This window comes from Pelobates fuscus, chromosome 5 (assembly GCF_036172605.1).
Source record: "Pelobates fuscus isolate aPelFus1 chromosome 5, aPelFus1.pri, whole genome shotgun sequence".
Taxonomy (NCBI): Eukaryota; Metazoa; Chordata; class Amphibia; order Anura; family Pelobatidae; genus Pelobates; species Pelobates fuscus.
Genome location: NC_086321.1, coordinates 24,864,005 through 24,891,838, shown reverse-complemented (window position 1 = coordinate 24,891,838; position 27,834 = coordinate 24,864,005). Strand labels below are relative to the sequence as shown.

The following is a 27,834-nucleotide window of genomic DNA, read 5'->3' as shown; positions in this document are numbered from 1 at the left end:
CCTACCTGACCTGCACAAATACTACCAAGCGACGATCCTACAACGTGTCAGGGAATTACACAAGGCCACCCCCCATAAACGGTGGGTCTCCCTATGCAGGGAACTCGCGGACAACCATCTCCACCTCTTCCTCTGGCACAAGGAGGCCGATGTCAAAGAGGACCTCGGGGAGGACTCTCCCATCACCCAAACTCTCAAAACATGAACCCGACTGAGGAAAGCACCCTATATTTCGCCTGCACCGAGTCCGCTGATTCCCATCACCCACAACACTAACATAGGAGACGGAATACCACCGTCTGCATGGCCAATGGCCAACCAGGACGGATACATACCGCTACATACAGCAATAACGGAAACGGGGCTGAAGACACTACAAGACATGTCAGAAGTGGAGAGGCCCACAATGATGCACCAATTTCACTATGCCCAACTCAAACACTTCTACCACAACTTGCCACATAAAAACAAGTTACATAGACCTAACGTGGTTCGAAACGCTGTGCTTCCAGACACCGGAAGCGGACGGTACAGTTTCAACCATGTATCAAAGACTGGCAACAGGTGAGAGGGAAAGGAAAGATGCATTTAAAAGGCAATGGGAAGACATAACAGACAAAATGTACCGGAGAGCCAATGGGAGCAAATATTATTGCTACAACATAAGAGCTCATCCAGTTCGCACTACCAGGAGGCAAATTACAAATTGATATCCCAATGGTATCGCACCCCATCACTATTACACCGGATCAACCCGGAGATACCAGACACATGTTGGAGATGCGAGAATGGAACTGGTACCCTCCAACACATCTGGTGGGATTGCAACAGAATCAAGCCATATTGGAAGAACGTAGAGGAGGAAATACAGAAAATACTTGGGGAACCCACGAATCTGACAGCGGATCTAGCCTTGCTGCACCACACGGACAGAACGCTTTCAACATACAAAAGATCGATCCTTAGACACCTCTTAAACGCGGCGAAGTTGTTGATAACGCTCCTATGGAAAATGACGCACCCACCGACAGTCGGGCAATGGAGACGCAAAGTGGATGAAATACAAAAAGCTGAATCCACAATAGCAAACCTACTAGGAAGACAAGGAAAACACACGGAGCAGTGGAGACCCTGGTATATATACTGCTCACAAAATGCGGATACCAACTAGAAGGGGAGAGGGAGGGGCGGGGGGCCCGGGCTCGTAGGAAGCGATACCACCACATCTGCGCTAACCTGGCCTACCCTTTACCGCGGGGGTGGGGGCATGGCGGGAGTAGACCCTCACGGGGCTCAGACGGGGGCCACACTAATGGAAAGAACTAATCCAAGGGAGGCAGGAACATAGGAGACACCATCAACAGGTAGAGACACCAGACACACCCACAACTCTCGAAGATAGCATACAATGATCCTATAAGATAAAGTAACCAGAACGGCAAATTACACTACACTACAATACCATTTCCACACACAGACCCACACATAAGAACGCACTCCCACAGGTGGACACGGTATAGCACACACAAAGCACACGCAGGACCGCATACCACACAGATACACCCACGCCCCGGACCGAAGGGTCCGACATATGAATACGAAACTAGAGGTTAAAGCAGACGAAAGATAAGACAACCAGGAAACGGAGGCTTCAGATAGACGAGCGTCGGGGGGATCTCATTAGACACCTGCCCCAGTGGACGCATGACTAAACAGGGGTCACTAAGACAGTTAAACCAGATAACGAGGTGGGCGACCCACTGGCCAACACCACACATGACGAACCACAAATTGGATAGTACATATATTGGCCAAATGCACAACCACGTTACTGGGGAGGCATACCACCCCCTACGAGACCAATCCTCACAAAACCATCCCGCACCCATTGAAGACACCACTGGGATAAAATACACCCCACGGTGTAAGGGGTACTACAACTACAGCACCTACCCCTCTGACCAAACGTTGTAGAGACCTGCGTGTCTTGTCGCCCATACCTACTGAAGTAGAAAGCCGATGCTTACCTATCCACAGACAGTTATGGTACACACGCTGCCTCACCTTAAATCACTATACAGTTATACGAAGTCTAGACCTCACCTTACGCTTCATTAAATTGGACCCGCTTTTCCAAAATGCATGAATGGGTCGTCAAGCCGCTGACCAAGGGCAATAGCGACCTGCGGGTCTCTCTATCTTGCGATGTGAAAACTGTTTCCACCTACCTTATTGGATACTCACTGCAAAACACAACCAGTATTAACGAACAGTGAGTGAAGAGGGAAGGGAGAGGAAGGGGGGGGGGGAGAAAAGACGGTAGGAGGAAGGGAGGGAGGAAGGCGGAGGGAAGGGGGGCAAGGGGGAGGGGAAGGTAAGGGGGAGGAAGGAAAAAAAAAGGGGGGGGAAGGAAAATAAGAATGAGAGGAAAGATACATGTGCTATGCTGTGACCTGCGTGTCACCACTATTTGATTGATCGTATTACACTTCCCAATATGATTGTTAATGTTTTATGCTGTCGGGACCTGCGTGTCCCAACCGAAGTTTACTCAAGGTTATGTGACAAATTGAACAATAGAAAACTTCAATAAAAACATATTTAAAAAAAAAAAAAAAAAAAGATTACTTAAATATACATGTAGAATTTTAATATATGCATTTATAGATATCTAAATTCTACGTGTATACTAATGTAATCTTTTATGTAATTATATGTATTTATCGATAAATATATATTTGCGGTTATTTGTATTTTATATATAGATAGATATATATAGAATGTCATTCTAAGTGCATTTTGTTACATATATATATATATATATATATATATATATATTAATAACAAAATACAGTTAGAATGAAATTACATGTGAATATATATTTTATATTACATTTTGTTTATTTATTAATTTTATTATTTTATTTATTTATTATTGTAATTATACGTATATATATATATAATATATGTGTATATATCTATTATATATATAATATATATACATATTATATATATGTAACGTCATTCTAAGTGTATTTTAATACTAATATATGTAGTTATATTAGTATTAAAATACACTATGTATGACGTTAAATATATATAATATGTATATATATATAAATATATATATATATATATATATATATATATATATATATATATATATACATATATTATATATATATATATAAATACATTTCTATTTTATTTTAAACATGTCTAATATTTTTTTTTTTACAGATCCCACCAGCAGGGGGACTGTCTGACATTTAAGATAGTGCCCCTGCTGGCAGATCTACAGCCAGCTATAGGGGGCCATGTGATCGCTCTTTGAGAGCGATCACATGGCCCCCGGGGCTTCTTTTGCCGTGGGAGGCCTGTCTGGGCTGTGAGGCAGTCCTCCCAAAGCGGAGCGCCGGGTAGGTAAGTATCCCGGGCACTCCAGGGCTTAAAGCCGTTATGGCGTTCTATGCCGCCGCAACGGCTTTAAAGCCCACTAAATGCGGGACGGCATAGAACGCCGTAACGGCGTTAACGGGTTAAATAACTGGAGGTATTTTTATATGACTCCAATTTAAGTGTAAGCTCACCTGCCAAGTCAAGGCAAACCTCTTAGGTGAGTCCTACACTAACAATTCACCTTGCCATTTTCAGCTTAAAGGTCATTGCTGCCGTTTCATTGTTTTTGTAGTACACAGCCAAGTTACAGTGCTGCCGCCCACCCCATGTGTTCCCAGTAAGGGTTAATAACTGTAGGGGGTTAGAAAAATACCCTTGTCTGTCTCATTAGATATTTTACATAAAGCTGAGGGGAGCAAGGTGAATTGTTAAAGTAGGTCTCAACTAAGAGGTTTGATTTGACGTGGCAGGTGAGCTTACACTTTAATGGCCATTGGAGAGATACTAAAAACCTCTAGTTAATGAAACATGCATAGGGATTTGAGGTAGTGCACAGGCAACTTTTTTCTTTGGTTTGGGGATGATGTGTACTATGGTCATTGCTGCCACCCAGGAGTAGTGGGACAGGAATGTAGGGCTTTGTATATTATGTATCTTAATTCTGAGCACTTACAGGTCTTCATTAAAATGTAAAACGTGACACTTATTATTCAGAAACTCTAGGCACCATCACCACTTGAGCTCATTAAAGTGGTTAAGGAGCCAGGTTACCTCTCCTGCAACCTTTGTTAGGTTTCTGAACATGACAAAAAAAGGTAAAGAGCTTGGAAGTGAAGCATGTAGCTCAATTTTATAGCTCTGGCTGTGTCGTGGCTCTCAGAACGTATAGTGTGCTGATGTAGAGGGATTTGCAAACATTGATTCCTGTGTGCAAAGACTATCCCTGTCTCTGTGATGATTGGTACTGGACACATTATTATCATTATTAATTTATTTTCATCTACAAGTATATCTGGAAAGTTATCACGGCTTTAATAATTAACAAACCGGTGCCATGATGAAATTTTTTGTGAACTTAGTTTCTATCTAAGCTGTGACACATCTACACCATCTATAATTTGCAGTACAATAATACATACCAGGCAAATGCTTGGGGAAACAAGAAAAAGGAGCTATCAGTAGCCACGTCACCAAACCGCAAATTAGAAATCCAATCCACCACGCTCCGAGCCACCGTGGATCACTTGGAGTAATACTGACGCTGTATTAAAAACAGTATGTATATTAAATACATATTTATTTGTTTATCTAACATGCTTTACAAAATATAGCAGTTACTCATAGATAGGGTTACAGAAAGATACATATTGAAATGAAAAGAGAACCTTGCCCATGAGTTTAAAGGGACACTCCAGAACTCTAAAGCACTTTTAGTTTCCTGACGTGCTCTATGTGTGAAGAGTTTGAGCTCTTATTTTCTTTTACAAAAAGTGCAGTGAATCTGTTACTTCCTGGTTTGGTTAGCTCGAAGTTAAACTCAAAAGGGCTGCATTTGCCCAGAGCAACTGCAGACTTCTCATTGAGCTGCATTGGGAAGTTTGTGATTGGACAGCCACAGAAAGTCTGGGCGGGTTAGAAGAGGAGGGCTGCAAAGGTAGCAAACAAGAGATCTGCAGGTTTTTATTGGGGGTATATCTACTAAATAGTTATTTTTATTTAATTTAATTTATTTTGTATCTGGGCAGTGGACTATCCCTTTAAATATAACATTTGTATAACTGTTATAAGTTCTATGAATTTCATGAGCTTACAATCTAAGAGTCAATATAGATTGTGACAAGAGGAAGCAGAGGGGAAAAGGTCCATAACTAAAATATAATTTACATCTTAGAAAAGTTAATACTGGCATTAGTTAGCAGGTAATTAAATGAACACACCAGGTACAAAAGCACTAGTGATGTCCCGAACGGTTCGCTGGCGAATAGTTCCTGGCGAACATAGCGTGTTCGCGTTCGCCACGGACGGCAAACATATGCGATGTTCGGTCCGCCCCCTATTTTTTTTTTGTGGCCAAATTTACTAATACTAATGGACATGTCTATTAAACACTGTTAAAGAAAAAAAAAAGGGTCCTGAGCGGGTGGGGGCCCTAAATACCAATAGGGGGGGACCTATTGTCCTCCCCCCCGGCCCCCACCCCTGAGCGGTGGGTGGGGGCCCTAAAATTAAAAATATGGGGGGGACCTACTGTCCCCCCCGGTCCCCACCCCTGAGCGTCGGGTGGGGGCCCTAAAAATAACAATAAGGGGGGGACCTACTGTCCCCCCGGCCCCCACCCCTGAGCGGTGGGTGGGGGCCCTAAAAATAACAATAAGGGAGGGACCTACTGTCCGCCCCCCCGGCCTCCACCCCTGAGTGGCAGATGGGGGCCCTAAAAATAACAATAAGGGGGGACCTACTGTCCCCCCCGGCCCCCACCCCTGAGCGGCGGGTGGGGTCCCTAAAAATAACAATAAGGGGGGACCTACTGTCCTCCCCGGCCCCCACCCCTGAGCGGTGGGTGGGGGCCCTAAAATTAACAATCCAATCACAGTGGTCTGTGTCATTTACACAGCGTGGGACAATTGAACTTTCCCACGCTGTGTAAAATTACACAGAGCACTGTGATCCTGAAATCCTGCAGCGCCCGCAAGGTACCCCTGCTCAAGAAAGCACATGTACAGACCCATCTAAAGTTTGCCAATGAATATCTGAATGATTCAGAGGAGAACTGGGTGAAAGTGTTGTGGTCAGATGAGGCCAAAATCGAGCTCTTTGGCATCAACTCAACATACAACACATACATATGAAACATAAAATATTACAAATACATACAACACATACAGAAACCCCAATAAATATTATATCCCGGACAGCCTGGATCTGAGCGCCCTAATTGTCCAAATAGCACTCAGATCCAACGAACACAGAGAAATAGAGGTATCGATCGATCACTTTTGGGAGTTCCATACGAACAAACTGTCGAAAGGTTCTCCTGGCTCATAGGTAGCGATTGTTCACCTTGTTCATGCGAACAATCCTACTGAACAGCTCTCTTCTGGCTTGTCATGGAAAGAAGCAGGCATTCATGTGATTTCACCAGTGTTCGCGCAGTCGAGTATCCTATCACATTACTACTTCTAATCCTGTCACACTCTGGCACACTCACCCCGTCACAATAACCCCCCTTAATCCTGCCACATTCCCTCCTCCAACCATGCCACATTTACCCTTCACCCCAACCCTGACACACTTTGCCCTGACACACTTAACTCCACTCGCCCTTTCACACTCCCTCCTCAAACCATGTCAACCTTGGGAAAAATATCTATGGCACTGTTTTTTTTATCTGTAACTTTATTATTTGGCAAAAGAGTTTTTAAAAATATTGTTTGCTCAAACAATAACCCCTTCACATTAGTACTTATTTATACATGACTGCCAGGCAATACAAGCACACCCCACAATTGTGTATAAATGATATTACAAATTAATTTTGTTTGCAAATTATGCTACAACTACAGACAGAGAGCTCACAATGCAGGGGTACAGGAAGCTGCAAAACTGCAAGTTCTGAACAATGAATGCAGAGACTGACTGTATACAGCGCTGCAAGCCCGCCTTTCAATATAGCGACTGCTCCTTATACACACACAAGATGCAACCCTATTTTTTTCACTTTATGTGTTAGTGGGGCCTCGTGTTTGAGTTTCACCTAAGGCCTCATAAAGTCTAGAGCCGCCCTGTATATGGCCCATAGTCGGTGGGCAGGAGGCCAGCTTCCACACTTCTCCAGGAGTCCGTGGCAAATGTCCAGTGTAAGGAGCATTTGTCACACCCTGCTCAAAGCTTAGTTTCAACTTGGAGCAGAAGTAGCATAGTTATAGAGCTGCTCGTGGAATATGACAGAGTATCCTATTCACTTTCACATATTCACTATATGGTTACAATATTAAAACAGTATGTATCAGGTTCCAAATCTATTAATACATTACATATCACAGCACAGAGGTAAAACTTAACTTACCGTATTCCTTTATTAAAATCAATGTACATATTTAAAAGGTCTCCTCCTATCAAAAAGCCGATCGCAGGGCCCACTATAGACAATCCATATGCAATCCCTGAAACAAATAGGGCATTTATGGGTTTTATCAGTTTAGTTAATTAGCATCTTAAAGACGTATTTAAAAGTTACTGTGTTCAATGGTTCTTAAAGGGACACTATAGTCACCTGAACAACTTTAGCTTAATGAAGGAGTTTTGGTGTATAGAACATGCCCCTGCAGCCTCACTGCTCAATCCTCTGCCATTTAGGAGTTAAATCATTTTGTTTATGAACCCTAGTCACACCTCCCTGCATGTGACTTGCACAGCCTTCCATAAACACTTCCTGTAAAGAGAGCCCTATTTAGGCTTTCTTTATTGCAAGTTCTGTTTAATTAAGATTTTCTTATCCCCTGCTATGTTAATAGCTTGCTACACCCTGCAAGAGCCTCCTGTATGTGATTAAAGTTCAATTTAGAGATTGAGATACAATTATTTAAGGTAAATTACATCTGTTTGAAAATGAAACCAGTTTTTTTTTTCATGCAGGCTCTGTCAATCATAGCCAGGGGAGGTGTGGCTAGGGCTGCATACACAGAAACAAAGTAATTTAACTCCTAAATGACAGTGAATTGAGCAGTGAAATTGCAGGGGAATGATCTATACACTAAAACTGCTTTATTTAGCTAAAGTCATTTAGGTGACTATATTGTTCATTTAACATTTTTAGCATTGCATTCTATGTTTGGGCAAGGAGCCCCTCCTACATTTATAATATAATTAATATTAGAGTCAATTTTGCAAAACACTGTTTTCTCAGTGCCTGGTGGGTCTCCATTCTAATAGGGACATCAGTGCAACTTGCTGTAGGATTACACTGTAGTGTGACTACTTCTATCAGAGGTAACCGACCAAAATGAGAAAGGGAAGCATTTTTTGACCCATTTTACTGATTGAATGTAAGGAGAAAGTGAGAGAAAGAGAGAAGGAGTCACCCTAAGAGAGACTCCACTGCTTAATAAGATAGAGCTATTTACAGAGTTAAGAGCTATTTACAGAGTTAAGAGCTATTTACTCTTGAGAATGTGAGTTGCACTACTTATGTTAAAGGATACATTCAAATTTCTTTGGGTCAGTACAATATTTCTTTATATATAAAGAAATATTGTATTTCTTTGTAGTTCTTTGTAGGTCAGTACAATATGTGAAATTGCAAACCAATGGTTTAAATGAACTATATACCAGTTTTAATTTTGGCGGCAAATTTTAATTTAGTTTTAGTCATAGTATTTTCACAAAAAAGTCACTTTAGTTTTATTCGTATTTTAGTCATCTGAATGGTTTTAGTTTTAGTCTAGTTTTAGTCGACTAACTCTCAAAGATTTTAGTTGACTAAAATTTGACTAAAATTGTTAGTCGACAAAATTAACACTGCTATATACAACTTTAAAGTGAGAACAAATGTCCTGTGTTTTGTTAAGTAACACTGAATGTGGGATTTTGTTTACAGTGCACTTTTCTCCTCAAATCCAGTCTGTCTCCAAATCCTGTAACTTCTTTTTTTTTTTTTTTTTTTTTCCAATTGACAATTTTTTATTTTGTCATAAGTCATAAGTCAAAACATTGGGATACAGAACAGGAAAGGAGGGGTAGGGGTACATTACAGGCTGAATATACAGAGATCAGCTACGTGTAGATATTTACATACATGTGATACCTGGGTTTCCCCGGTGTCAGAGAGTCATCGACATTTTGATATTTCACATGGGTTTTACATTTACAGGCAAAGCATGTATTATTAGCGTGCGTTGTTAACCGAGTCGTAGTAGTATGGCTACTTCTGGGTGGCGTACTATGGGTCATCTATGCCTTGGTTGAGTGCTAAGGTCAAATCCTGTAACTTCTACCTCAAAAATATTGCTCTTTTCTAACTCAAGATACAATGAAGGCATTTATTCATGCACTCATCATTTCGTGACTTGATTATTGCAACTCACTATTCATCAGACTACTCATTGGCTTTCCAAATACCTGCATTGCCTTCCTGAATGCTGCCCCCGAGCTCATCTTTGTGATTGACCGCTACTCCCGCACCTCACCCCTTTACCAATCATTACATTGGCTTCCTGAACCCTTCAGGATCCAATTCAAACTGCTAACACTAACCTACAAAGCCCTCAGTAACTCCACTCCTCACTATATCCTGTTTACTCAACAAATACACCACTTCCAATTCCCTTTGCTCTGCAAACAACCTTCTCCTGACATCTGCTCGTTCCCGCACTGCCAACTACCATCTGCAGGACTACCCCGTTCCTTTTAAATTCCCTCCCCCGTGCCATCAGATTCTCTTCTAGCGCCCAATGCTTTAATAAGTCACGGAAAAGACACCTCTTTAGGAAAGCTTACCATCTTCCTGGGTCTGGGTGACCTTTGTCTCATTACAATTTGCCCTGCTTACTTCCCTCGCCTCCATAGCCCAGCTCTTTCTCTCTCTCCTGCCACTCTCCACTTGTTCCACACGTTGATTTTACTGGCTTATTTCAACACAGCCATCTTTTCCATCAGTTCTTCCTCTCCCCTGACTTGCAGCTATTTCTCGTGTGTGTCTTTGTCCCTTCCTCAGAGACTGTAAGCAGGGCCTTGTTCACCACTTGTCTCTGTTCATTTTTTTCTAATATCATTTACTTGTTTTCAAATATCCATTTTCTCTCATTGTAAAGAGCTGCAAAATATGTTGGCGCTATATCAATGCTAATAGTAATAATATTAATAATAATAATATGCACTTTGAAGTGAGAACACATGTATGAACGTCTCTGTAAGTGTATTGCACTCTACTGTTAACACTTATATTAAAAACGTTACATTTTGCGCACAAGTAACTTTCTGGGGGTAATTTGTACAATATGAGACAGCACAGTCTTTTTTAGTGTTCTACCTTTATAGTTACCTATGTATAATGAGGATTTGTGAGTGGGGAGGCTGTCATCAAAAAACGCTGTTCCAAGAGTATACAAAGGAGTTCCTCCAACTCCCATAAGCAGCTGACCCAGAATGAAGACATAAAGGAAATTCGAGAGTGAAGATTGGTTGTCATTTGTACAATCTGCATGGGTGCTGTTGGTTCCCAAGATTTCACAGGATTCTGCAAGATAAAACCATTGTTCAATTGTAAATGTTACAAAGGTGCAAATGTCACTGTCTGTCTATCTATTATCCTTACCTTACTGTAACTTTTAACTATTTTCTTTAGTAGACCCCCATCTGCTGCTCGTGGTTGGGGGCTTTGGATGATATGGATCTCCCCTCTGTTTTGTTTCTTTAATAGCCCATGCAATCTTCCAATTGGTGAGGGTGGTGGGTGGATAGTGATCTCTCCACCCGCTATTAATTAAGATTCAGCTGCCATCTGATGCCCAAGGGCAGTGGCACAGGAAGGGCATGTGCCAAGTCCCCCATGTATTTCATTAAAGACTTGTTATAATTATTGTGACACAGTATAGTATACATGCTCCACCCGCAGCATGGTGAGAGGTGGCATGTCTACTAAATATGGGGGTCATTTTGACTTTTCTGACAAAGTTGGAGAATTTTTCCAGTTCAGACAATTTTTTTCCTAAATTGTAAATGTCATTGGTCAATTCTCCAGCAATTCATGGTTTAGTGAATGAACCTAAGTAACTGGAACAAGGACTAGATATCCAAAGAACATACATGAAGTCTGTGTAAGGAAATTTCTGTATATCGCTGTGCACGTACTATTTCCATACCCTTGGTACACCGCACAACCACACTGTTACTTTATGTTTTTTCCTCTACTCTGCATACCACATTGGCCTTTATCCCCAAATTAGAGGAATATGGAGAGTGAATGGTAGCTGGAATAGTAAGGGAACCAGATTAAAATCAAAATGTAGAAGGAGGTTTTTAAAGGAATTCAATTTATACTGGCTCAGCTATGAGTATCGGCTCTATTCATTGAAAATAATACACAACATTGTGCTTTCTTTATTTTTTCTACTCTACCTAACATTTCTAGTTTGGACTATCATAATGGATTACCAGACAATAGTGAAGAACCAAACTGAGGTTAATAGTCCGAAACAACTGAGAACAATATTTGTTTTTTATTGTAGTAAAGAAAGTCCAGATCTAGTAGTATAAACTTTCAAAGCATATTCAAGTACAGCTTAAAACTGTTCTGCCAAATCTCTCCGCTTTTTGTTCCAGATGATATCAGATCAGTAACAGGTTATTAAGTTTTGTGATTTACAATTACAATGCATTCCTTTCCAATAATTATGTAGGCCATGGAAACTAAGGGTATACTAACCAATTCAGACTTTACAAAGTTAACTAACAACATTTTTGAGCCTTTGAGAGCCTGGATTTGTGTGCCTCCCTCTGTCTTTACCTGCCTCCCTACACGATACTTCGATTCCCATCTATTCATTCCTCACCTCTTCCCTACACGTTATTTCCTTGATTATTCTCCTCCTTTGCACCCCACACATCTCTCTGTACAGTCCTCTTTCCACTTTTGCGCCAAGATGAACTCAGCTTGCTGCTTGTGAACACGGACACTAACACTACTTATACTTGAGACACATATGGGACCACAGCCAGGACGAGATTGGCAGTATGAAATTATGGGGAAGATTGGCCACGATCATCGAGAACCTGGACCAATAAACACTTAATGGAAAAGAAGGATTGGAGTAACACTTTAAAGAAAATATCACCATTAAATTTGTTTCCATATTCATATGCTCCAATGCAGAAGTGAGGTGAAGAAAATATGAGTGCTCCAAGTCCAATCATGAATGCTGAAAATGCAAGCCATCTTGGTTTATGTCCTCTTTCTCCATAAAAAGACACAAAAAGCGAGAAAAGGCAAAATGTAATATCATAACTTGCAGCAATTAGTCCAGTCAGGGAACTGCTTAGACCGTAACGTCTCTCTATAGTGGAAATAACAATATTCACCAAACCATTTACGAGAATACCTGGAAAAGAGAAGAAAGTAACATTACCTAAAAAGTTTATATTTCTATTATTTTGCCATTAATAAAAGTTTTTTTTGTATTTTTTTTAAATATGATAATCTCACACAAGGGTGCCAAATTAGGAAACTGTTGTGTTTAGTAGATGACTCACAAATTTGGTACCCTTAAAATGGTAATCCCACACAAGGGCACCAAATAAGGGAGCAATGTACTAAAAAAGCTCACTAATTTGTTACCCTTAAATATGATAATCCCACACAAGGGCACCAAATAAGGGAGCAATCTACTAAAAAAGCTCACTAATTTGGTACCCATAAAATGGTAATCCCACACAAGGGCACCAAATAAGGGAGCAATCTACTACAGAGATCACAACATACAGCAACCTCTCAAATTTCAAAATAAATGCAGAAAAATGCGAGATCCTTAACCTAACTGTTAAACAGGGAGTGGTGAGATCCCTACAGGGGACATATCCAGTTCAATGGACAGACAAGTCCATCAAATATTTAAGCGTACACGTAACACTATCCCCAAAAGACCTATATGAGGCTTATAGACTCCATAGCATCAGATCTAAAATTGAGGGACAAACCCAACTTTGGGTAGCTAGGCAGAGTCAATATCATCTCGATGAATATTTTCCCCCGTATACTATCCCTGCTCAACACGATCCCAATACCATTACCTGGGAATTTTTTTCAAGACTGCACAATCAATGTCCACAAAATATATTTGGGCATGGAAAAAACCCAGACTGGCCTACCACATTCTCACACATCCAGAAGGCAAAGGCGGAGTTGAGTAATATACTTCTCTATCAATATGCCATACATATGTCTCTAGGATAATAGGAAAATGGTAATCCCACATAAGGGCACCAAATAAGGGATCAATCTACTAAAAAAGCTACTAATTTGGTACCCTTAAATATGATAATCCCACATAAGATTACCATACTTAAGGGTGCTATAGGGCCGGAATCCAAACTGTGGATCCAAATCCAAACTGTGGATTATATTGGAATGCAACCTGTGGATTCCAATCGAACAATCCTTCTGCCCCACCCCACTTCAGGCCATGCCTTGGGCATTTACACTATCCGGAGAATACTCAATTCCCGACCATCCAATGATTGCAGCTACCCTGCAGATATGGAAGAAAATATTTTCACTAATGGAGATATCGTCACCACCATCACCTAGATATCCCATAACCCATAACACACTCTTCCTGGCGGGATCACAAGGCCTCTTATGACCTGTAGACACCAGCTAAGAAAATGTTCGTTACGCACATCTAGAAAGCATATGGGGAGAGTCAGGTCTAAAACCACTTGCAGACCTCGTAAACCAAATACCTAGATCATTCCATTCCTTTAACTAAAACACTTCTTTAGGACACTTAACCTTCCCGACAATGGCTTTAGAAATAACACTGAATTTGAACAGATGTGTTCTAAAAATACCCTAATTCCCAAGGCTATATCTAAATATTACAAATTACTCCAGTCCGAAATGCATCCTAAATTACCACACTGTACACGAAAATGGGTCACTGGGTCACTTAGGTCACTCGATTAGAGAAAAAGAACGTCATGAGACCTTCAGCACTATCTTTCATGCACACTCCAGTGTCTCGCTTCACAAAGTCATTATAAATTGGCTTCGGGATGGTATCTCACACCGACAGATATGCACCGCTTTGATCCAACATCATCCTCTCTCTGCTGGAGATGTGGAAAATCGAGAGGTGACCTAATACACATCTGATGAACATGTGAAGGTATTACCAACTTTTGGAAGTCAACTGGGGAGACCTTAAGGACCGTAGTGGGTAAACATCTCCCCCACGAGGCAGAAGCCCTACTGCTTTTCCGAGTGGACAATACCCCTAACAAAACTAAAACGCTCCCTGATTTACTTCATGCTTACAGCGGCCACAATTACCATGCAATGGAAAACTAAGCAGGTTTCTAATATGAGGGACAGGTCCATGAAAATAGAACACTATCAAATTCCTGAAGAACTAAGATGGAATTCGCTAGGCAAATATAATAAGTACACATTCATATGGATATCATGGTTGACGTACATGACTTCCACACACTACCATGAACCAACAGGTGTAGACACCTAAAGTGAGACATCCACTACACAGGTACTTTGGGCCTCAATCCATACACTTATATTTAGTTTACAGGACCGATAATACACTCTATAGTAAAACCAGCACAACAGCTGCATCTGTTAATCTAACAGTCACTCTATCTTTATGTTTGCGATTATGTTTATGATTATATTGTTAACATCTTTGGTTATAGGCAACCGTTAAATCGGAATGACTAAGTATCGTTATGCGATGTGATGTTTATGTCTAATACATTTCTGTCATACTGTGTCGGAATTATGTAAACGAGATTCCATCTTATGTTGTATTGTGCAAAATGTAAAACTGTCATATACTCTGTCGAAACATGTTGACTTGATACTCAAATAAAAATATAATAAGTAAATAAATAAAAAGATCAGTATTAAACCGAGAAGCCGCCCAGTCAGTCACTGTGTAACCACCAATTCCGCCACTGGAAAAGCATGGCTTACCTCACACCTAATACCTTGAGCTGTCGTTTTTTTCGTGCTAATAATTATTATTTTTGATAACGCTACTCCATCTAGTAAATGGTTTCTCAGTTTACCTATTGAGTATTTTTTCTCTATCTAACAGCTTTTATTTTTGCTATTATAGATACATGTTAGATACATCACTTAGTAAATTCCATTTGAATAGAACTTTGTGGTGTTGACATCTTTTTTTTTCATTTTACCATTGAGATATATGGAGGGAGCTCCTGAAAAAAGTGAGAGGGTGTGACATATAAATATTGTCGTCTCCTCAGTGTTTGCTTTGAATTAGTGTAATTTTTTTCTACAGAAACCAGAGAACGAAGATAGTTTTGTTCACAAAGCCTGTTCACAAAGCCTTTGTTCACAAAGTATGAAAAGCAATAGACTCTTGAAAAAATCAGTTGGCACTTTTCTTTTATGGAATGGTGTTTAACACCAGATATTCAATACTATTATATTTCTGTTTTGTTCTTGGTTCTGCTCATGCTGCAGTGTTCATCCCTTCCACCTCTCTCCTTTCTTTCTATATTTACTTGGCAGTCCCTCTTTTTATTACAGACCTACCCAATACGCCGGTTTCAGCACACCACAACTGACTTGCGCATACTTCTAATTTCTCATCATTATGGCTATTGTCCCCGACAACAGATATATGTATATATATATATATAAAAAATCAAAAAATTACCGGCACTCATGGGCTTCTTTCATCCAATTTATTAATAGGTGAAGATAGTCAGGTCAACGTTTCAGCTCCCGATCGGAGCTTTCATCAGGACACCAAAGGCACATTACATGGCATAAAACAAACATATATAGGACAAATAAATCACATTTAACCAATAGACACTGACCTTATCAGCTGTGCTCCATTAGCTCAGATGCTCGGCGTTCACTCAATCCCATTGCGCATGTCTAGCGTTGGTGTGGACTTCCGCATCACGTGATCGGGAGGTCGGAACTCTGATCCGATAGCGTCATAGTAACCAAGCAACCGCTGGTTTAACCAGCAAGGATGCTACTATGTTTACAGCCATCGTTAGGAGTATTCTCCCTACGAGTACAGAGCCAGTCTCTCAGTGATTACGGACTATTTGGATCCAGCCTTGGTGCTCGCCGAGCATCCCAATGGATTCACACTGTTATTATTGCTATTCATCTTTAGATGTACATTATTCATATTCAAGAAGTAAATTATATTACTCACATTCTGTTAGCAAGTTGTTTAAAACTAAAGAGAAAAGAAAAAATATATGCTTGCTCAAAAAATCTATACAAGTGAAAAACATGTGTCAATTTAACTATAAACACAAGTGAATATATATCATCAGTAAGGTATAAGTACACTATCATAAATGTGTCATATGAACAAAATTTGTTCTAGTGATTTGCTTATTAAGTATGAAATCCTTAGTGAATATACTATATTATATTACAAATGTTTGAGACAGTGTGTGTGCCTCGATATACTTATATGTGCGTATCATACGTGCTAAAATATTAATAATCTGTCTCTGACTAGTGGTGAGGTAAGGAAAGAAAAACAAAAAAATATAAGGCGCATTTTCTATATTATAAATTTCTTCAGGCTAGAATATTTATGTAAGTAATTTTTGGTCAGTGTCTTTGGTTACAATCTAAACATTAATAAGTACATTTTAAAATTCCAGTTAGACCAGAGTAATTCTCCCTCTAGGGGATGTCTTCAATAAAAATAATATATATCATATATAATTAACACATGGAACTTATCCTGTAGCTTACTCCCCAGGGTAGCTTTCAGAATTGTTCCAAATCCATACATTTCAGTGGAGAGGGCATGGGCACATATTTCAACCGTAAGTCTTGTTAAACAAACACCTAAGGACCGGTTAAAGAAAAGGAAAGAATGAACATTTTTCATTGAGACCTCTAGGGGAGATCGTATCGAATTCTATTATCCAGTAAGTTTCTCTTTGTAGGAGAAGTCTCCCTCTATCCCCACCTCTAGCCGCTACTGGCACATGGTCAAATGCCACGCAGCGCAAGGCAGAGAGTGGGTGTTGTTTTTCCAGGAAATGTCGGGCCACAGGTTTGTCCGACTTGCCATCACGATAGGCAAGGCGGATACTTGATCTGTGGCCCCTAATTCTCTCGCACAGTGCTGTTTCTGTCTTTCCTATATAACTCAGCCCACAAGGGCATGTGAGTTTATATATGACAAATTCCGTGCGACAGTGTATCCTGTGGGCTATTTTGTAGACTTTACCACTATGGGGGTGGGTAACTACCTTGGAAGGAATTATATGCCCACAGGTCACACACCCTAAGCATCTGACACAACCATTATTCATAGTTCCTTTTTTTGTGATGTTATAACAATGAATGGGATCTGTTTTAACTAACAGGTCTCTCAAGTTTTTATTCTTCTTATAGCAGAACATGGGCTTATTCGTCAGTTCCTTCGGCAGTGTTGTATCTTGTCGCAAGATGTTCCAGTTGCGAGTGACAATTTCAGAGATTTCCTGGCTTGCAGTGTGTAACATTACTGGAAAGATTATTCGATTGTTAGGTTCCTTTTTTACATTATTTCCTTTCTGATATTGGTCTCCTGCTTGTGTCAATGCTTTTTCAAGAATCGGTCGTTTGTATCCCCTCTTTTTAAATTTAGAATACATCATCTTCAATTGTTCTTTGCGTTGTTCCTCCTGGGAATTGTTTCTGTAGACCCTCAGGAACTGAGACAGTGGCAGGGCTTTCTTCAGATGTTGGGGGTGAAAACTATCATAGTGTAGAATGGTGTTCCTGTCAGTGGGTTTTGTATATAACTTATACTCCAACTGATGATTGATGACTGATATTTCCAGGTCAAGGAATTGGACATTGTTGTGATCAATGTGTGAGGTCACTCTTATTGGCGTAGGCAGGTCATTGATATGTTGTACGAATCTCCTCGCTTCCTCATCTGTGCCCCTCCAGAGAATTAAAATATCGTCAATGAAGCGATAGTATCTGACTATTTGCTCTCGATATTGTGTCAATATATGTTTTTGTTCAAAGTCGAACATAAATGTATTAGCATACATTGGGGCCATCGCGGCCCCCATGGAAGTACCAGAGACTTGTAAGAACCATTGCTTTTCAAACCTAAAATAATTATTATACAACGCCAAGGATAATAATTCCAAAGTAAATTCAATTGGTGGACCATAGTATTGTGTAGACGTAGATAGTAGTTGTCTCATCGCCTCAATACCCTCCTGGTGCGGTATCACTGTATATAAACTGTTGACATCCATTGTTATTAATACCCCATCAAATTCTTTGATTCCTTTGAGGTCCGCTATCAAAGTATTAGTATCTTTGATACATGTAGGTATGGCGGTAACCGGTAATTTGAATAGATGGTCAAGATATTTAGCTATAGGCTCTATAACACCATCTATGGCAGACACGATGGGTCTTCCTGGGGGGGTATTAGGGTTTTTGTGGATTTTAGGCAACGTGTATAATATAGGTGTACGTGGCGCTTTCTTTTGTAGGTATCCAAAAAGGTCTAATTCAATAAAGCCCGCTCTCAGTCCAAATGATAGAACCTCTTCAATCTTTTGAGTTATAATACTCGTTGGGTCTTTATCTAAGAGTTGGTAAGTTGTTTGTACAGACAGTTGTTGTTTGATTTCTTTTGCATAATCAGAATAGTTTAAGACCACTATCCCTCCTCCCTTATCCGCTGGGCGAATAACTATCGATGGATCTGATGCTAGACGACGTACTAATTTATGTTGTTCTTTTGTGAAATTCCAATACTGTGGCTTATGTTCTTTTAAGACACTCTTTGTTTCATTCGCAACAGTAGACAAAAACGTCTTAATCGTAGGTTGAGTTGGTAAGGGATCGAATTGACTCGGTTTTCGAAAAGATTGTATTCTTGGTTCCGAAGTTTGGTCACTTGGGGTTTTCTGTTGTTTATTAAAATGGTCTTTAAGTCTCAATGTACGGCCAAATTTGTATAATTCGACATTCCACTGGAAGTGGTTAGGAGCCTGAGTTGGTATAAAAGATAGTCCTTTACTTAGGATGTCCAGTTCTTTGTTATCAAGGGGTCTGTCCGATAGATTGAAGACTGGGATTACCTCCGCATCGGCGGTTTCCCTTTGGGTCCAGTGTATCCCACCCTTTTGTCCTCGTCTTGTGGCTGATCTCTTTCGCTTTTGCTTCTTGTCGCAATCCTCTGTGGGGGTTGTTCCTCCTGGTGTTCCTCTCGATCTAAAAAATTGGCCGGTTCGTTTGGGCGTATTCCTTCATTGTCAGATGCTGATTCCCCTGATGTGACATCAATCGTCCTGATGTTGGGTTTGACGATCCTCTTACGAAATCGTCTGGGGCGATTCTTATGTTCGCCTGAAAGCCATCTGTACACTGAATGTTCAGTATAATCTTGCTGCACCCTCTCCATTTTCTGTCTTTTAAACTTTATCAACTGATTTTTATATTTTATCAGTTCCTCATTGAGTTTAAGCTGCATTTTCATTCCATCCTGTGAATTCAATAAGACTGCATATTCATTTTCAAGTTGTTGGATTTTTTTACGGATTTCCATAAGGTCTTCTTTTACATCCTGGATTGTAATTAACATTAAATCCAATGCACATTTATTCAGGACTGAGGTCCAATCTTTACATACCTTGGATTTCGTTCTTCCGATTGTCGGTATGTTGTGGACTCTAAAGCCCCTTGGTATCTGCTTGGCCCTATGATAGTCAGATAAAAACAGGCCATGTAGGTCCAGATCCGTTTCTTTTTTCTTCAATCTCAACAATTTAAAGTATATATCCCTTATAGTAGTTGTAGTTGGTAAAGATAGACTCGTAGAGTCCCACAGGATTTGTTCAGCCTGTTCCTCTGAAAATTGGAGGGTGTCAGCTTGTGTTGCATGAGCCCCTGATTCTTGGAAAAAAGTATCCATATTGCCCAACTGTCTCTTTAAGACAGGGTTTATCAGGTTTTATTACAAAGGTTCTGTCCCAGTCCTCTCTAAGAAGTATGGAGTATGAAATTATAAAAATAGTTATCCTCTTATAGAATAAAACTCAATCTTTTACTGGTATGCATTAAAAATGAAAAAAGAAGTGATAACTATGGATTCAAAACAATACAGCGAACTGTACAAAAAAAATGTCCCAATGTTTAAAAATCCTTACATTCCAGAGGATAAATATTATGAAATCAGTGGGTGCATAGGGAAGGGTCCCTGGAAGGATCCAATATACAAACAAATGAAAAAACCCCTGCACTCCAACTTTTCCTAGTGTTACTGCCAGGTGCCAAGTCCCAAATTTATAAAAAATCAAAAAATTACCGGCACTCATGGGCTTCTTTCATCCAATTTATTAATAGGTGAAGATAGTCAGGTCAACGTTTCAGCTCCCGATCGGAGCTTTCATCAGGACACCAAAGGCACATTACATGGCATAAAACAAACATATATAGGACAAATAAATCACATTTAACCAATAGACACTGACCTTATCAGCTGTGCTCCATTAGCTCAGATGCTCGGCGTTCACTCAATCCCATTGCGCATGTCTAGCGTTGGTGTGGACTTCCGCATCACGTGATCGGGAGGTCGGAACTCTGATCCGATAGCGTCATAGTAACCAAGCAACCGCTGGTTTAACCAGCAAGGATGCTACTATGTTTACAGCCATCGTTAGGAGTATTCTCCCTACGAGTACAGAGCCAGTCTCTCAGTGATTACGGACTATTTGGATCCAGCCTTGGTGCTCGCCGAGCATCCCAATGGATTCACACTGTTATTATTGCTATTCATCTTTAGATGTACATTATTCATATTCAAGAAGTAAATTATATTACTCACATTCTGTTAGCAAGTTGTTTAAAACTAAAGAGAAAAGAAAAAATATATGCTTGCTCAAAAAATCTATACAAGTGAAAAACATGTGTCAATTTAACTATAAACACAAGTGAATATATATCATCAGTAAGGTATAAGTACACTATCATAAATGTGTCATATGAACAAAATTTGTTCTAGTGATTTGCTTATTAAGTATGAAATCCTTAGTGAATATACTATATTATATTACAAATGTTTGAGACAGTGTGTGTGCCTCGATATACTTATATGTGCGTATCATACGTGCTAAAATATTAATAATCTGTCTCTGACTAGTGGTGAGGTAAGGAAAGAAAAACAAAAAAATATAAGGCGCATTTTCTATATTATAAATTTCTTCAGGCTAGAATATTTATGTAAGTAAGACTTACGGTTGAAATATGTGCCCATGCCCTCTCCACTGAAATGTATGGATTTGGAACAATTCTGAAAGCTACCCTGGGGAGTAAGCTACAGGATAAGTTCCATGTGTTAATTATATATGATATATATTATTTTTATTGAAGACATCCCCTAGAGGGAGAATTACTCTGGTCTAACTGGAATTTTAAAATGTACTTATTAATGTTTAGATTGTAACCAAAGACACTGACCAAAAATTACTTACATAAATATTCTAGCCTGAAGAAATTTATAATATAGAAAATGCGCCTTATATTTTTTTGTTTTTCTTTCCTTACCTCACCACTAGTCAGAGACAGATTATTAATATTTTAGCACGTATGATACGCACATATAAGTATATCGAGGCACACACACTGTCTCAAACATTTGTAATATAATATAGTATATTCACTAAGGATTTCATACTTAATAAGCAAATCACTAGAACAAATTTTGTTCATATGACACATTTATGATAGTGTACTTATACCTTACTGATGATATATATTCACTTGTGTTTATAGTTAAATTGACACATGTTTTTCACTTGTATAGATTTTTTGAGCAAGCATATATTTTTTCTTTTCTCTTTAGTTTTAAACAACTTGCTAACAGAATGTGAGTAATATAATTTACTTCTTGAATATGAATAATGTACATCTAAAGATGAATAGCAATAATAACAGTGTGAATCCATTGGGATGCTCGGCGAGCACCAAGGCTGGATCCAAATAGTCCGTAATCACTGAGAGACTGGCTCTGTACTCGTAGGGAGAATACTCCTAACGATGGCTGTAAACATAGTAGCATCCTTGCTGGTTAAACCAGCGGTTGCTTGGTTACTATGACGCTATCGGATCAGAGTTCCGACCTCCCGATCACGTGATGCGGAAGTCCACACCAACGCTAGACATGCGCAATGGGATTGAGTGAACGCCGAGCATCTGAGCTAATGGAGCACAGCTGATAAGGTCAGTGTCTATTGGTTAAATGTGATTTATTTGTCCTATATATGTTTGTTTTATGCCATGTAATGTGCCTTTGGTGTCCTGATGAAAGCTCCGATCGGGAGCTGAAACGTTGACCTGACTATCTTCACCTATTAATAAATTGGATGAAAGAAGCCCATGAGTGCCGGTAATTTTTTGATTTTTTATAAATTTGGGACTTGGCACCTGGCAGTAACACTAGGAAAAGTTGGAGTGCAGGGGTTTTTTCATTTGTTTGTATATATATATATATACACACATTGACACACACAATTAAACATACACAAACACCACAAGCAAATATACACATACTGACACACATATAAACACACACTGACACACAGACACATACATGACACACATAGACATGTACAGACTTACACACCCACATTGGCAAATACTCTCACTTACAAACATCACACACAGAGGCACACACTGACACATACACACTCACACAGAAACATACACACAGATGCATAGACTGGCACAGAAACACACATACAGAACACAATGACACATACATGCACAGACAAATACACACACACACACATATATACAAACACAGACAGATACACACACATATGCACACACTGACACATAGACTGACACATATTCTAACATACAGACATAAATACACAGATTCATTGTCATACAGAGACACATGCACACTCACACAGACATACACACACATGTGCACACACTGACACATAGACTCACACACACAGATACACATGCACACAGGCGCACACACTGACACATAAACACATAAACATACACATACATTCACACACAGACATTACAGGGCCCCTGTTCATGAATACCATTAAGTGGCCCATGCACTTGGGGCCATTCGATGGGCACCAGCAGTGTGAGAGCCCTAGGGCATCCGCAGAGGCTGTGCCGGTATTAGTTAAGCCACTGGTTCTGCCATTACAAAAAAAAAATCTAGATAGTGAATTACCAGGATTTTACTGTGAAATTACATATTTTAATCATAAATAACCAAAGGAAAAACATTACTGTTTTTTTTTTCTTCTACTTCTGCAATCTTTTAGCTAAAATGTTAAATTCCATTGACAATTTCCAACAGTGGACAGTTTAGTGAATGACCCTTCCTGACACTGATTTATACTAGTTTGGTAGCATTTAGCAGTCTATGGTTACAAGTTAACCCCTTAAGGACACATGACGTGTCTGACACGTCATGATTCCCTTTTATTCCAGAAGTTTGGTCCTTAAGGGGTTAAATTATTTGTATAACCAAATGTTCCTAACAAGTTACTAGATATATTTGTAACAAAGATTCTTATTGTAACTGTTTCAACACAGTGTCCATAAAGTTTCATCGGAGTGCAGTTATTTGCCCAAGTTTGGCAGGTCTAGCAGCAACACAAGTAACATGTTATATGTTCAGGCGAGTGTAGCCTTCCTGGTTTTTATATGTAAATATATTTGGAAGCCCAGGCCAACTCCTGTGACTTGCACCCCTTTCTGTCACAGGCGCCTCATTCCAGGTCTCTATTTAACCTCGCACTACAGAAAATCCCAGCAAGGAGTATTTCCAAGTAAGTGGATTCATTTCACAAGAGTAGGCATTATGTTTCTAGGAAAGGACCTGCCACAAATGGAGTCCTTATACAGGCTTATGCAATGTATGATCATATCCAGTAACTAAACTCCCATTATTTTTACTCACGTCCATTGTTTTAAAAAACAAATCTAAAAGACTGAATTACATTTTGTGAGCTTTTAAGCTGTTTAGTGACTGAGTGCGCTGTATTCTGTATTAATGATCGATCCATTATATTCATATATTATATATATTTTTTCCAGCGCTGCCCATACAGATAGGTCCTCCTGTTAACCCCTATCCTATGACACAGTCACTAAACATTAACCACTATATTGCACTACACTAGTAAACCCCTACACTATATTACCACTGAATAGTGATGTCCCGAACGATTCGCTGGCGAATAGTTCCTGGCGAACACAGCTTGTTCGCGTTCGCCACGGATGGCGAACATATGCGATGTTCGGTCCGCCCCTATTCGTCATCATTGAGTAAACTTTGACCCTGTACCTCAAAGTCAGCAGCCACATTCCAGCCAATCAGCAGCAGACCCTCCCTCCCAGACACTCACACCTCCTAGACAGCATACAATTTAGATTAATTCTGAAGCTGCATTCTTTTTTTTTTTGTATTTTTTTTTGTGTTTGTGTTTATTATACATTATCCTCCATAGCCAGTAACCTGTGTTTATTATACATTATCCCCATAGCCAGTGGCGTGCACATGACCCATGGGGCCCCGGTGCGAAAATTGATCCGTGGGCCCCCCCCCCCCCCTCGCGCTTACTCTGCGCGGGCTGGGGCAGCAACACATGGCGGCGGGCACCTGGTCGCAGGGGTTGCAGGGCTGCGACCGCGGTATGTACGCCAGTGCATGCAGATGCACACACACTTAAAGGACCACTACAGACACCCAGATCACATCAGCTCAATGAAGTGGTCTGGGTGTCAGGTCCCTCTAGTTTTAACCCTGCAGCTGAAAGCATAGCAGTTTCAGAGTTAATCCAGCTTCTAGTGGCTGTTTCACTGACAGCCGCTAGAGGCGCTTCCGCCATTTGAAGACACTGAACGTCCATAGGAAAGCATTGAGTAATGCTTTCCTATGGGCGGTTTGAATGCGTGCACGGCTCTTGCCATGCATGCGCATTCGGAGATGAGAGGCAGAGGGATCCCCAGCGCCATGGGAGTCCGGCGCTGGAGAAAGGTAAGTGCTGAAGACACACACACACACTCTCACGAACAAATGCATACACACAAGCTAACAGACACACACATTTACTGACAGAGACATACTCAGCGGCAGACATACATACACACTCACTTACAAAACATACACTCTCACTGACAAACACACACTCACTAACAGACATCAAACAGACTCACTAACACACACACACACACACACACAAACACACTCAGTAACAGACACACACAGTAACACACTCACTGACACTCAGTAACAGACACACACAGTAACACACACACACTCTAACACAAACACCAACACTCACACACACACTCACACACACACTAACACACACTCAGACACACACTAACACTCACACACACACTAACACTCACACACACACTAACACTCACACACACACTAACACACACTCAGACACACACTAACACACATTAACACTCACTCACACACACACACTAACACTCACACACACACAATCACTCACACACACTAACACTCACACACACTTACACATGTTTTGTTTTTTTTATTTAATCCCCCCAGCCTCCCTACCTTTTGGAGTGCTGAGGGGATTCCCTGGGGTCCAGTGGTGCTGCTGGGCTCCTAGGCGGGCAGTCAGCCTAAGTGCTTCCTCTTCAGCTCCCTCGCGTGCCGCGTAGGGATGCCGGCGCCGGAAGATGACGTCATCTTCCGGCTCCGGTATCAGTGCGGTGCGCGAGGGAGATGAAGAGGAAGCACTCAGGGGAGAGTGCTCCCTCGCGCACCGGCCAGACTGACTGTCCGCCGGGTGTAAGCAGGGCCAGCCTCGGGGGGCCCGGAGGTGGTCGGCTTCAGGGCCCCCCAGGAGAAGAGGCTGGCCCAGTGGGTACATACAGGGTCGCAGGGGCAGCCGGGCCCCCTGGTGGGCCGGGCCCGGTCGCAGCCGCGACCCCTGCGACCCTGGTATATATGCCACTGCCCATAGCCAGTAACCTGTGTTTATTATACATTATCCCCCCATAGCCAGTAACCTGTGTTTATTATACATTATCCCTCCCATAGCCAGTAACCTGTGTTTATTATACATTATCCTCCCATAGCCAGTAACCTGTGTTTATTATACATTATCCTCCCATAGCCAGTAACCTGTGTTTATTATACATTATCCTCCCATAGCCAGTAACCTGTGCTTATTATACATTATCCCCCCCATAGCCAGTAACCTGTGTTTATTATACATTATCCTCCCATAGCCAGTAACCTGTGTTTATTATACATTTTCCCTCCCATAGCCAGTAACCTGTGTTTATTATACATTATCCCCCCATAGCCAGTAACCTGTGTTTATTATACATTATCCTCCCCATAGCCAGTAACCTGTGTTTATTATACATTAGCCCTCCCATAGCCAGTAACCTGTGTTTATTATACATTATCCCCCCATAGCCAGTAACCTGTGTTTATTATACATTATCCCACCATAGCCAGTAACCTGTGTTTATTATACATTATCCTCCCCATAGCCAGTAACCTGTGTTTATTATACATTATGCCTCTCAGAGCCAGTAACCTGTGTTTATTATACATTATCCCTCCCATAGCCAGTAACCTGTGTTTATTATACATTATCCCTCCCATAGCCAGTAACCTGTGTTTATTATACATTATCCTCCCATAGCCAGTAACCTGTGCTTATTATACATTATCCCCCCCATAGCCAGTAACCTGTGTTTATTATACATTATCCTCCCATAGCCAGTAACCTGTGTTTATTATACATTATCCTCCCATAGCCAGTAACCTGTGTTTATTATACATTATCCTCCCATAGCCAGTAACCTGTGTTTATTATACATTATCCTCCCATAGCCAGTAACCTGTGTTTATTATACATTATCCTCCCATAGCCAGTAACCTGTGCTTATTATACATTATCCCCCCCATAGCCAGTAACCTGTGTTTATTATACATTATCCTCCCATAGCCAGTAACCTGTGTTTATTATACATTTTCCCTCCCATAGCCAGTAACCTGTGTTTATTATACATTATCCCCCCATAGCCAGTAACCTATGTTTATTATACATTATCCTCCCCATAGCCAGTAACCTGTGTTTATTATACATTAGCCCTCCCATAGCCAGTAACCTGTGTTTATTATACATTATCCCCCCATAGCCAGTAACCTGTGTTTATTATACATTATCCCCCCATAGCCAGTAACCTGTGTTTATTATACATTATCCTCCCCATAGCCAGTAACCTGTGTTTATTATACATTATGCCTCCCAGAGCCAGTAACCTGTGTTTATTATACATTATCCCTCCCATAGCCAGTAACCTGTGTTTATTATACATTATCCCTCCCATAGCCAGTAACCTGTGTTTATTATACATTATCCTCCCATAGCCAGTAACCTGTGCTTATTATACATTATCCCCCCCATAGCCAGTAACCTGTGTTTATTATACATTATACTCCCATAGCCAGTAACCTGTGTTTATTATACATTATCCCTCCCATAGCCAGTAACCTGTGTTTATTATACATTATCCCTCCCATAGCCAGTAACCTGTGTTTATTATACATTATCCTCCCATAGCCAGTAACCTGTGCTTATTATACATTATCCCCCCCATAGCCAGTAACCTGTGTTTATTATACATTATACTCCCATAGCCAG

At 40.5% G+C, this 27,834-nt stretch overlaps 1 protein-coding gene across 1 annotated transcript in view; it reads right to left on the bottom strand.

Annotated features, from left to right (window-relative positions):
* Positions 1 to 27,834, bottom strand: part of LOC134611995 (solute carrier organic anion transporter family member 4C1-like) — a 64,292-nt gene that overhangs the window by 23,627 nt on the left and 12,831 nt on the right. The window contains exons 3-6 of the mRNA XM_063456376.1: positions 12,231 to 12,494; positions 10,439 to 10,633; positions 7,466 to 7,562; positions 4,539 to 4,660 (exon numbers count right to left, since the gene is read on the bottom strand). Coding sequence (XP_063312446.1) covers positions 4,539 to 4,660; positions 7,466 to 7,562; positions 10,439 to 10,633; positions 12,231 to 12,494 — 678 coding nt within the window. The remainder of the gene's footprint in view (positions 1 to 4,538; positions 4,661 to 7,465; positions 7,563 to 10,438; positions 10,634 to 12,230; positions 12,495 to 27,834) is intronic.